We start from the raw sequence: 12,909 nt of genomic DNA, 5'->3' as shown, positions 1-12,909 counted from the left end.
CCCAGTGCAAGACAGACCTGGGCCTCTGGGTGACTGTCAGCAATGCTCCTACCCCTGAGCGCCCTGGCAGAGTGGACCCCCAGATCTGTGAGAGCCCCTTGGCCATGAACTCTGAGGTCCTAGGTTCCAGGCGCCCCATCTCCCACTCCTCCTGTACTTCCTCCATGGCCTGGGCCCCATAAGAACCGGCCTGGATGCCACAGTGTCCTGGCCCGGGAGCAGTTCAGGATTCGTCTGTGAGTGACTGAGGAACCGGCAGAGGTGCATGGGGCTGGCTTGGGGCTCCCCCAGGCCCTGGCCCCATCAGCCCTCTGGCCCTGTCTCAGTTTCCCCTTCAGAACTAGAGGGGCTGGGGAAGTCGGATTAGCCAGTCTCTGCCCTGACTACCCCAAGGAATGGTGGCTACAGGTGTGACCATGACCTCATATGCTGCCACCCCTGCCCCCCAGGGCCTAGTGGTAGTAGGGGGTGGGGAACAATTCACAGACTGGAAGCCCCCAGCTGGGGGAGGAGATGTGACTTGCTACCTCAGCAGGGGGTGGTGGGTGAGGTCAGGAACTCAGGCCTAGCTGCTCTGCCCCTCACCAAAGAGCACGTTGCATCCAGGCAGGTGTCGGAGGACAGGGCCTGGGCTGGCGCCTGCCATGGAGACAACCCAAGGCAGGGTCACGAGGCCTAGCTGTGCGTCTAGAACACTCACGACATGGCCCTTGGCAGGGACAACAGTGCGCATCACTACTGGGTTTCCACGCTCCTGTGTCGCCCACATCCAGGCAACAATTCTCACAGTCACCTTCCACGTTATGTAGAGGTGTTTCTAAAGCCCTGCTGGAAACCAGCCTCCTCCTCGGGGCGCCTGCCCCTGAGAGGACAGGGTACAGTCAGCGAGGCCCACCTTGCTTGCCCTACCCACGCCCAAGGGCCCGGGTACTCACGGCCTGTGTTGTCGAAGAGCACCTTGTCATTGAGGCCCAGGCGCAGCTCAGGCATGCCTGACAGGAAAACCCGCATCTTGATAGAGCCCACAATCTCACTGCGCAGCACGTTCCCGTTAGCACTGACCTAGTGGGGCGGGTGGCATGAGGGGAGACCGCGCCCTGCATCACCCGCCATAGCCCACCACCCTCCACCCTCACATTGGGACCTCCCAGACCCCCACCTCCACGCCCTTCTCCTCTTCATCCTCTCTTTGTGTCCCCTTAGCTGGGGAGCCTCACTAGTTCCCACCCACCGCCCCAAGCCCCTCACCACCCTAAGCCTGGAACTGCCTAAGTCGCTAAGCACCCCAACCCCATCTCTCTCATGCACCCTCGTGGCTGGTGCACAGCTGTCTCCTCCAGGGAGCCCTCCCAGACCTGCGGCTCAACCTGGGTCTCCACCTGCACCTGCTCCCCTGACAGGCCAGACTGACTTTTTTTGCATCTACCTCTCTGGCCTGGGTCTGGGGAAGCCTTGGCCATGCCTCCTTTAAGAATGAGGCTTCTTGGCCTGAATGCCTTCCTGTTCTCGGGATTCCAGGGAGTCTGACAACCACCACTGATGTAAACTGGGAATCAGTGTAGCAAGAGCTTCTCCTCTGCACCAACAACCCGCAAGGCCACATACAACTGGGGCGACCCGGCCTCATGTGAGTGCCATTCCAAACCACTGCAGGATGGGTACCCAAGGTCCTGGGAGAGCGGGATAAGTCCCTCCCCATGCCTACTTTCAGGATGGGGACACCAAGGTGCACTGTGGAGTCAGTGAGCAGCTGGCACACTCCCCACTCCACCATGAGCTGGTATGTCCACACTGGCCAGAGGCCTGGGGGTTGCAAACTCAGGCTCTACAGGACCGCCTACCAGTGCCCACCCTCACCTCTCATCACGGCCCCCCCTCACTCCACTTGGCCATACTGCCCACAGTCCCCCACACCTGATGTGCTCCCCGAATGGTACATCATAGCCCCTTCTCCTCTCTCTCCAGCCTGGCCCTGCTACCAGTGGATCCTGAGTGTTAGGGACTGATCCATTTGCATTTGTGCCCTTACTGGATAAAGCTGCTAGTTAAGGACATGCACCACCTAGATTCTGAAATCTGGGAGCAAAGACTGCCTTGGCCTTCAGCTGGACAAGCAGGCTCAGGAGGGGTGTCTGAGCATGTGGCTGGGCCCAATCTTGGCCACAACCTGGGTGGAGGAGTGGGGTCCTCCAGGCGACACTCTGTAGCTGGGGTGCCCCGCACTCCCAGCATTCTCCTGTCCAGTCCTTCCAGGAGTGCTCCCCTCCCCTGGAACAGCCCAGATCCAGGCAGGCTATGTTTTGACTCAGCAAACAATTCAGATGAAAGTCCCCAGGCCAGAGAAGCAGATGGGCACATGGTCGCCGAGGCCATCTTGCCTCACAGCTTAAAAGGCAAAAAAGCAAACAGGCTTACATTTAGTTCACGGGAAGCATCCATTGGGAAGCACCTGCATCAGGATTCCACGTCAAAAATTCCAATCTGGACAAGATGTCTAATACACACATTGAGAATACCCATGTAGGCCCACTCAGTGTCTGGGATGGCTATGAAGGCCCACTCTGGTGTCCAGAACGGCCACACAGGCCCACTCCGGTGTCCAGAAAGGTCATGCACACCCACTCTGGTGTTCAGAACAGCCACACAGGCCCACTCCAGCGTCTCTGACAGCCACGCAAGCCCACTCCAGTGTCCAGGACAGCCACGCACACCCACTCCGGTGTCCTGGAAGGCTGTGGAGGCCCATTATGGTGTCTGGAACCCCATGCATGCCTGTTCTGGTGTCTGGGAAGGCCATGCAGGCCCATTCTGGTGTCTGGCACAGCCACACAGACCCAGTCTGGTGTCTGGTACTCCACACATGCCCATTCCGGTGGCTGGGACAGCCATGCATGCTCATTCTGGTGTCTGGGTATCCATGCAGGCCCACTCCACGTTGTATATAAAACATTTCGACATGGACATATCCAAGCCACCTGCTTTCTAGGATCAGGAGAATCAATCACGGTCCATCCAGCAGAATCCAGATATTGCCAAACAAGGCCATATACAGAAACCAATCAATCACGAGCCATCCAGATATTGCCAAACCATGGGGCAATCCAACATAGAAACCAGCACGCAACTCCCTCTCTCTGCCACTGGCCACCAGCTAAAACTATAAAAACTTGGGCAAATGCTCGGGGAAACCATGGAGAAGCTGGAAAGTGAAGGGGAACATTGGGTCGGGGAGAGGCCATTGCATGAGCTGAGCACCCCTAAGGGTCAGTAGACCCTGGATGCAGCACCATAGTGCAGACAGGGAGCTTCAGGAAAGTGGCTCACTCTGGCTCAGGACTGGATAGGCTCCTGACACTCAGAGGTGGTACACGAGTCTCTCTTCCCCTATCTCATCTTCTCAGGCTCAGGCCACCCCAAGGCTCGAGCCACAGTTCCAAGAGGGTAAGGCGAACCCCACTGTTCTTTTCTCTGTCCTCCTCCACCTAGGTCAGGATGCGGCCCGATCACAGACGTGTGTGACAGAGTGGGGTAACTGGAGCTCCAAGTGTTTGGCTGCAGAGCTGAAAAGGAGTCCCAGGCAACCAGAAAGTACCGGAGACCACAGAGTGGGAGGAGCTTGGGAAAGAGACCCTGTAAAGTTGAGTACAACCCTGGGACTCTCCCCAGAACTGATACTCACAGCCTATGGTGGGTGGTTTGGAATGTGCAGCCTTGACCTAGCCAGACTGATTGCTGGCTCAAACAAAAATATTGTCTTCCATATAATGTAAACAAGACCTAGAAACTTAAAATGTAAAACTCAAAAAGTCCAGGATACAATCCAAAATTACTCAGCATATGAAGAACCATAAAAATTCCAGCTCCCATGGGAAAGTACAATCAAAAGGCACCAATGCTGAGATGGCAAGAGTTGGAATTATCCAATGAAGACTTTACATAGCTATTACAAAAACCGCCAACACTCTTGCAACAAATGGTAAAATAGATTGTCCCGGCAAAGAATGGCTGAAAACGTCTCAAGTTTAGTGAAGGATATAAATGTTCACATTCCAGAACCTGAACAAATCCTAAATGGTATAAGCTCAAAGATATCCAAACCCAGACACAACATAATTTAACTGCTGAAAATAAAGACAAAGAAAAAAGCCTTAGAAGCAGCCAAAGAAAAGCAACATATGACCTAGAGGTGAAAAATGATTCAGATAACCGTGGATTTCTCATCAGAAACCACGGAGGCTAGTAGGAAGTGACTCAACATTTTTAACGTGCTGAAATAAAACTGTCAACCTAGAATTCTACAACCAGCGAAAAGATCCTTCAGGAATGAAGGTGAAATAAAGACATTGTGAGATAAAGGAAAACCAAGAGAATTTGTAGCCAGGAGACCTGCTCTAAAAGAAATGCTAAAAGAAGCTCTTTAGATGGAGGGAAAGGATATCATAAAGAAACCTGGAACATCAGGAACGAAAGAAGAGCTGCAGAAAGGGTAAACATCTGGGTAAACACGACAGACTATTCTTCTCCTCTTAAGTTCTTTAAAGTCTGTTGGACAATCGAAAGTAAAAATTATAACTGTTTGATGGGATTTTAATGTATGTAGATCTAATATATAGAACAACTGCAGTATAAAGAGGTAGTAAGGTTTCTACATTCCAATTGAAGTGGTAAAATACTGATTCTAAATAAACTGTGAAAAGATAAGTACATATTTTATAATCCCCAGAGCAACCACTAAAAAAACTATACAGAGATATAGTCAAAATTGCAATACGTAAATCAAAATGGGATACTAAAAACATTCAAATAATCCAAAGAAAGATAAGAAGGAAAAACAGAATAAGAAACAGAAAAAAAAAAGAACAAAAGCCTTAATCCAAACAAATCAGTGTTACATTAAGTATAAATGGTCTAAACACAGTGGTTAAAAGACAGATTTCCAGAATTTGTAAAAAGAAAAAAAAGTATGATCCAATTATACACTGTCTGCAAGAAACTCTTCAAATATAAGGATATAAGCCAAAAAAAGCAAACGTGTTGCCATCGAGTTGATTCCGACTCATAGCAACCCTATAGAGACTATATAGGACAGAGCAGAATTGCCCCACAGAGTTTCCAAGGAGTGCCTGGTGGATTCGAACTGCCAGCCTTTTGGTAAGCAGCCGTAGCTCTTAACTCCAGGTTTCCATAGGCTAAAGGTAAAAAGAGGACAGGAAAGAAGTAAAAGGATGCAAAAAATATGCCACACAAACACCAATCAAAAGAAAGCGAGAATGGTAATGTTAATATCAAAGTACGCTAAAGAGAAAAGAAAATTACCAGGGATAAAAGGCACATTACATAATGATAAAAACTTACATAATGTTAACCAAGAAAACCTAACAATTCTAAATTTCTTTGTGCCTAACAGCAGAGCTTCAAAATACATGAAGCCAAGACTGACAGAACTAAGTGGAGAAATGGACAACTTCACAATTATAGTTGGCATTTCAACACTCCTTTCTCAGTAATAGAATTGGTAGACAGAAAATTAGCAAGGATATATAAGAAATGAATAACGCCACCAACCAACTGGATTTAACTAGCATTTGTAGAACACCCAAAATAAAATTAAAAATTAATGCCAAAAGATAACATAAAAATCTCTAAACACTTTGAAACTGAACAACACACTGTTAAATAATCCACGGATCAAAGAGGAAGTCACAAGAGAATGTGAAAATATTTCAAACTGAACAAAGTGAAAATTCACTATATAAATAGTGAGATGCAGCTAAAGCAGTTCCTGGAAGGACACGCACGGCATTAAATGTCTGCATTAGAGGAGAAGGCAGGCTTGGAGCCTATGTCTTCAGTTTCTACTTTAAGAAACTAGAAAAAATGAGAAATTAACTTGAGCTGTAAACTTTCACCTAAGCATAATTAAAAAAAAAAAAAAAAAAGAAACTAGAAAAAGAAGAGCAAAATAAACCCAAACCAAGGAGAAGAAAAGAAATATTAAATGTAACTGATGAAACTGAAAACAGAAAAACAATAGAGAAAAATCAATGAAATCAAAAGCTGATTCTTTGGGAAGAGCAATATGTTGATAAATCTCTAGCATGATTGATAAAAAAAAAAAGAGAGAAGACAGGAATTACCAATATAAGGCATGAAAGAGGGGATATCCCTGCAGACATTGAAAAGATAATGCGGGAATACTATAAGCAACACTATGCATAGAAAAAACTTAGTTGAAATGCACCAATTTCTTGAAAACAAATTACCAGAACTGACCCAAGATAAAATAAACTGAATAATCCTGCAACAATTAAAGAAATGAAACTCATAATTAACAATCTTCTGAAAATAAATCTCCAAGCCCAGACAGCTTCACTAGTGAATGCTATCAAATGTTTAAAGAATTAACACCAATTCTACACAACCTCTTCTGGAAAACAGAAGAGGATGGAACACTTCCCAACACATTTTTTGAGGACAGCGTTACCTCCATACCTAAACCAGACAGAAACACTGTAAGAAAAAATAACTATAGGTCAATATCTTATATCAATACAGACCCCCAAATCTCCAAAAAATTATTAACAAATGGAATCCAATAATGTGTAAAGAATAATACACCCCAGTGGGGTTTATTCTAGAAATGCAAGGTTGGTTCAATATTTAAAAAACAATCAATTCAATCCACCATGTTAACAAGCTAAAAGAAAAGAACCAGATGATCATATCGACTGATGCAGAAAAAACAAAATATAACATCCTTTCGTGATAAAAACTTTCAGTGAACTAGCAGCAGAAGAGAACTTCCTCAACTTGAAAAAAGACATCTACATTAAACCTACAGCAAACATCCTACTCAATGGTGAAAGACTGAATGCCTTCCCTCTAAAATCTAGAAAAGGCAAGAATGTCCACTGTTACCACTTGTATTCAACATTGTACTGGAAGTCTTAGCAAGGGCAATAAGTCAAGGAAAAAGAAATAAAAGTGTTACAGATTGAGTTGTATTCCCCAAAAGTGTGTGTTGGAATTGTAAACCCCATACCTGTGGATGTGATCCCATTTGGGAATAGGATTTTCTTTGTTATGTTAATAAGGCTACATCAGTGTAGCATGTGTCCTAAACCTAACCACTGCTGAACTTATTTCCAAACCCAAGGCACGTAGATTTTCTCCTAGAAGTTTTATAGTTTTAGATATAAAAAAAGGAGATATAAAAAAAGATTAGGCATACAAAAGTAGGCACAAATGGAGAGGAGACACAAAGAACCAAGAAATTCCAGGTCTACAGAAACTGAAAGAGATCTGCCCCCAGAGCCAACAGGGAGCCTTCCCCTAAGCCGAGGACCTGAATTAGGACTTCTAGCCTCCTGAACTGTGAGAACATAAATTCCTGTTCTTTAAAACCACCATCTGTGGTATTTCTGTTAAAACAGCACTAGGAAACTAAGACAAGAAGGCATACATATTTGAAAGGAAGAAATAAAACTGCTTGCAGACAACACATTTATGTAGACGATCTTAAGGAGTCTACAAAAAAAAAACCTACAATAAGTGAGCTCAACAAGGTCAAAGGATGCCAGATCAACACACAAATATCAATCATATTTCTATTACACTAGCAATGTCCAATTAAAATCTGAAATCTAAAAAAAAATTTTTTTTAAATAAACAGCTTTAAAAAAAATCGAAAATTTCAAGTATAAATCTAATAAAAACAACACGTACATGGTGAAAACTACAAAATGCTGATTGAAAAAATCAAAGATGACTTAAATATATGGCGATATATACCACTTTCATAGACTGGAAGACTCGATATAGTAAAGGTATCAATTCTCCTCAAACTGATCTATAAATATAACACAATACCAATCAAAATCCCAATACTTTTTTTTTTTTTTTTTGTAGATAAAATCAAGTGGATTGGAAAATTTATACAGAAATACAAAGGAACTAGTTGGAGGGAAGGAGTGTGCTGTCTCATTAGGGGGAGAGCAATTAGCAGTACGCCATAGCCAAGGTGTTTATAAATTTTTGTCTGAGAGTCAAAAAAAAAAAAAAAAAAGGACCAGAGTTACTGGCGTGACAGAGACTGGCAAAACCCTGAGATTATGAACCCGGGACACCCTTTCAGCTCAGTAATGAAGTCACTCCCGAGGTTCACCCTTCAGCCAATGATTAGATAGGCCCACAAAACAAAACAAGACTAAAGGGGCACACCAGCCCAGGGGCAAGGCAGGAGGGGACAGGAAAGCTGGTAATATGGAACCCAAGGTCAAGACGGGGGCGTGTAGACATGTTGTGGGGTTGGCAACCAATGTGACCAAACGATATGCCTACTGTTTAATGAGAAGCTAGTTCTGTAAACCTTCATCTAAAGTACAATAAAACAAACAAAGGAACTAGAATAGCTAAAACAATCTTGAATAAAAGAATAAAGTTGGAGGAATCATACTATCTGATTTTCAGGCTTATCAGACAGTTACCAAGACAGTGTGGTACTGGTGAAGGTAGAGATATAGATCGATAGAACAGAACAGATTCCAGAAATGGCTCCACACGAATATGCCCAACTGACTTATGGCAAAGGTGCAACTCAGTGAAGAAAGGATAGTCTTCTCAACAAATGATGTTCGAACAATCAGGCATACGTATTTAAAAAAAAATGAACTTGGAAAAAAATCTCACACTTTATTTTGGATCATGTATCTAAATGAAAAATCTAAAACTATAAAAACTTCTGGGAGAAAATCTATGTGACCTTGGGTTTGGAAATGAGTTCTTAGACATGACACCAAAAGCACAATCCATAAAAGACTGATATCTGGACTTCATCAAAAATAAAAACTTTTGCTCTATAAAAGTCACAGCTAAGAAAATAAACAGGTGAGCTACAGACTGGGAGCAAATATTTGCAAATCACAAATCTGACAAAAGACTTATATTCAAAGTATATAAAGAACTTTCAAAACTCAACAATAAGAAACCACCCAATTTAAAAATGCTCAACGGACATGGAGAAATACTTCCCCAAAGAGGACGTAAGGATGGCAAAAAAAGCACATGAAAGATGTTCAACATCATTAGCCATTAGGGAAATGCAAATTAAAACTATGAGTAGACACCACTACACACCTATTAGAATGGCAAAAATAAAAATACAGACAATACCAAGTGCTGGCAAGGACGTGGGGAAACTCAAACCCCTGTACATTACTGGTGGGAGTGCAAAACCGCACAGCCACTCTGAAAGAGAGTTTGGCAGTTTCTTATAAAGTTAAACATACACTTACCGTATGACCCAGCAATCCCACTCCTGGGTATTTACCCTAGAGAAATGAAAACTTATGTCCACACAAAAACCTGCACACAAAATGTTCATAGCAGCTCTATTCATAATTGCCAAAAAAACTGGAAAGACCCCAAATGTCCTTCAGTGGGTGAATGGATAAACAAACTGTGGTGCATACATACCACAGAATATAAAATAAATGTAAATAAATATAAAAAAAGCAAACAAACTTCTGATACACATAACAACTTGGATGAATTGCAAAGGTATTATGCTGAGCGAAAGAAGCCAGGCTCAAACGGTCACATGCTATGTGATTCCATTTATACGACAATCATAAGACAAAACTGGAGTGATGGTGGTTGCCAGGGGTTAGGGACAGGGTGGGTGGAAAGTGTAACCACAAGGGGGCAGCACAAGGGAGTCTTTTGGGGTGATGGAGCTGTTCTGCATCCTGATTATGGGGGTGGGTATACAAAGCTAGGAATGTGCTAAAATTCATAGGAAAAAAAAAGGCAATTTTACTCAATGATAATTTGAAAAATAAAATTAAAGAAAAAATCCAAACATGCATAAAACAGCAACAAACAACCCAAAAACCAAGTTGTAGGAGAACTACATGTTATGGTTTATTTTAGAGGGAAACAACACATGTTTATAATATCAACAGAATGAGATCTGAAAGGATGACATTAAGTTCTTAAAGGCAGGTGGTTGTTCTGATTATGGGAGCCCCGTGCTTTTTGTTTACACGTTGCTTTTTTTTTTTTTTTTTTAAACAATGTGTGTGTATTAATTCTAACTCAGAGCAAAAGCCACTGTTACTGTTAGTTGCCACTGAGTCGATTCCGACTCATGGCGACCCCAAGTGTTACAGAGTAGAACTGAGTTCCACGGGGTTTTCTTGGCTGTCATCTTAATGGAAGCAGACTGCCAGGCCTTTCCTCCCTGGCAGTGCTGGGAGGGTTCAAACCACCAATCTTTAGGTTAGTAAAAACCTGTTGCCGTCAAGTCGATTCTGACTCACAGCGACCCTACAGGACAGAGAAGAACTCCCCCGTGGGGTTTCCAAGGAGCAGCTGGTGGATTTGAGCTGCCAGCCTTTTGGTTAGCCGTCAAATGCTTATCCACTACGCCACTGGGGCTCCTATAGGGTGGTAGTCAAGTGCAAACTGTTTGTGCCACCCAAGGACAAATGCCAGTAAACCTAAACCAAACTTGTGTTCCAACGAGTGGCCTGAACTGAATCCTGCCTATCTGATACTCACGTAGAACCTAAGCATTTCTCAGGGCTTTGCTAGTTTTAAGTCTGGTTATTTTTATCATGGAGAAAACAAAACTTAGGGAAAAAAAAAAAGCCTACCAAGAGGTTGACTGACTCGATGACATCCAAAAACACCTCGTTTTTCCGGTACTTGATGCCCTCGGACCTCCAGGATACTGCATTGGTGACAGTGGCTGGGGGCCGCGGGGCCCCCGTCTCCAGCTTGTGGCCCTCCTGAGTGATGTACCTTTGGAACAAGCTCAGAGTTACAGCAGTGTCACCACACAACCTCTCCCACCCTGGGCATTGACACTTTGGGGGTGAATGGCAGAGCGGGACAGGTGGCATCTTGATCAGCTTGAAAACAGCCCCCAATGTATCAGGCACTGGAAGGCAAGCTCTGGATTCACCTGGGGCTGCTTATAAAGGAGTACCTTGTTTGGGGGACAGTGAGGTGGTGTTAATGGTGGTAGGGTATTTTGGAAAAGGATAGTGATAATGGTGGCACAGTGTGAAAAATATAATCAATGTCATTGAACTGTAAATGTGGAAGCTGTATTGACGAATGTTTTGATGTGTATATTTTCATCACGACTAAAAAAAAGAAGGAATATCTTACCACTTACAACAAACAAACACACTCAAGTGACAAGGAACCCAAAGTGGTCACTTTGTGGGGCTCAAAGAGACGGTGCTGGGGTTGAAAACACGAACATGGCCAGGCACCCCCTTGCCTGGCCTGTGGGGGCCTGACCCTCAGGAAGCGTGCCGTGGCGACCCCACCCCAGTCTGTCAGTTAGGGCCACTGTCGGGTGTGTGGCTCCCTGAAAAATGGGGAGGTGGCCCTCAGATTGCCAGGCTGTGTCAAGTGCAGGGAAAGCACTCAGCACAGTGCCCGTTCAAAGTTGGGGCTTAATAATTGCTGTTGTCTGAAGGGCTGGATTCCAAAGAAGGAAGTTGCTAGCACAGCCTCACTTGTGACCGTCAAAACGAAGGCTGCTAACAGCAAGAGATGAGAGACCCTGTGTGGACGGCGAATGAGAGCCGGAGAGGGAAGACACTCTGGTTACACAGGGACATCAAGTGGGAAAAGGACCCACACCGCAGAGAGCAGCTCTGTAAAACCCATGCCAGCTGCGGATGGGGGTGCCACCATGTGAAGAGACAACTGCTTCTCCCATTTCCAAACACAATGACATCAATGCTACGAGGCTGAGGACTGTGGGGCTGGAGACCAATGAGTGAGCACGGCTGACTCCAGCCCCCAGTGCTGCGCCAGGCCGCTCCCCGCCCCCTCCCCACACTCACTCCTGCAGGATCTTGCTATCTGTGGTCTGTGGGTAGCCGAAGTCCATGAGCTCGTCCAGCAGCTCATAGATGATTACAAAGTTGTCGCGGATGCTCTCCTCCTCCAGCTCCTTGAAGTATTCGGAAAACACCTGGGTGGGGGCAGGCAGGTGTGGACATGGGGAGGGGAGAGGACGAGATGGATGGACGGATGGACAGATGAATGAATGAATGCATGCACGCACAAACTCATCTGCCCCTCAGGCCCTGAAGCCCCTTCCTTCACAAGCTGACTCTGCCTATCCCCCAGAATGGGATGTGGGCTCAGGGACGGGGGCAGGGAGACAGGAGCCTGAGACGTAGGCAGGCACCCCCTGAGGCCTGGTTAGAACCCCCATTCCCCTCCACAAATACTGCTCCTCCCCCCAGGCCTGAGGCCCTTCCCAAGCCTTTCTTTAATTCTGACTGTCACTGTCGCCTTTGGCCCAAGTCAAGGGTGACGTTCCAGACTCTTCTGGCATCCTGAGCTGCCAGTCTGGACAGCAGTATGTGGATGCACCTTGCCCAGTTCAAGGGACGGTTAGGAGGGTTCAAGGATGGACACAGGGGTGGGGGGCTCGTCAGAAGCTCTGTCCGGCACTGGAACTGGAAGTAAGCCACTAGGGCAGAAAGGAATACCGACCACTGAACACAAGACAAAGAGGCCCTTTTGCTTCCTGCCTCTGGCCTCCAGGACCTCCGTTGCCGACTCTGCTCCACAACAGGCAGCATAGCCATCCCTGTCCTACCGGAGATGGCAACATGGCCCCAAATCCTCAGCCACACATGGTCCTTCTCGGGTGAGCTTGCTGCTCTTCTCCCCCCACGTCCCCGCTCCCCACTGTTCTCCCAGGCAGCTCCCAGGCTGGCTGCAGTGGTGAGGCATCCACCCGGGTCCCTTGGACCTGAGTTTCCTCCAGCCCCCACCACTTCTCTGTTGGATCCCACAGCAGCCTCTTCACTGGCTTCCCTGCTGCTTTCTAGTTCTTTCTCTACTCATCAGAGAGAGTGTCTTAACCAAGTCAGG

General features: G+C 45.8%; 1 protein-coding gene across 4 annotated transcripts in view; it reads right to left on the bottom strand.

Annotated features, from left to right (window-relative positions):
* The window catches only part of AP1M1 (adaptor related protein complex 1 subunit mu 1), a 33,183-nt gene that overhangs the window by 12,236 nt on the left and 8,038 nt on the right, over positions 1-12,909 (bottom strand). For 2 of the 4 annotated variants that reach the window (XR_007516486.1, XM_049877293.1), the window contains exons 4-7: positions 11,865-11,995; positions 10,656-10,803; positions 9,294-9,329; positions 936-1,062 (exon numbers count right to left, since the gene is read on the bottom strand). Coding sequence is in view for 2 of the 4 variants with exons in the window: in XM_049877293.1 (XP_049733250.1) it covers positions 936-1,062; positions 9,294-9,329; positions 10,656-10,803; positions 11,865-11,995 (442 nt within the window). In the remaining 2 variants the exon portion in view is untranslated. The remainder of the gene's footprint in view (positions 1-935; positions 1,063-9,293; positions 9,330-10,655; positions 10,804-11,864; positions 11,996-12,909) is intronic. The other 2 variants (XR_007516487.1, XM_049877294.1) reach the window with 1 other exon arrangement.

The sequence above is a fragment of the Elephas maximus genome, chromosome 3 (assembly GCF_024166365.1).
Source record: "Elephas maximus indicus isolate mEleMax1 chromosome 3, mEleMax1 primary haplotype, whole genome shotgun sequence".
NCBI lineage: Eukaryota > Metazoa > Chordata > Mammalia > Proboscidea > Elephantidae > Elephas > Elephas maximus.
Note: the sequence above shows the minus strand (reverse complement) of the source record. Positions and strands in the feature narration are given on the sequence as shown.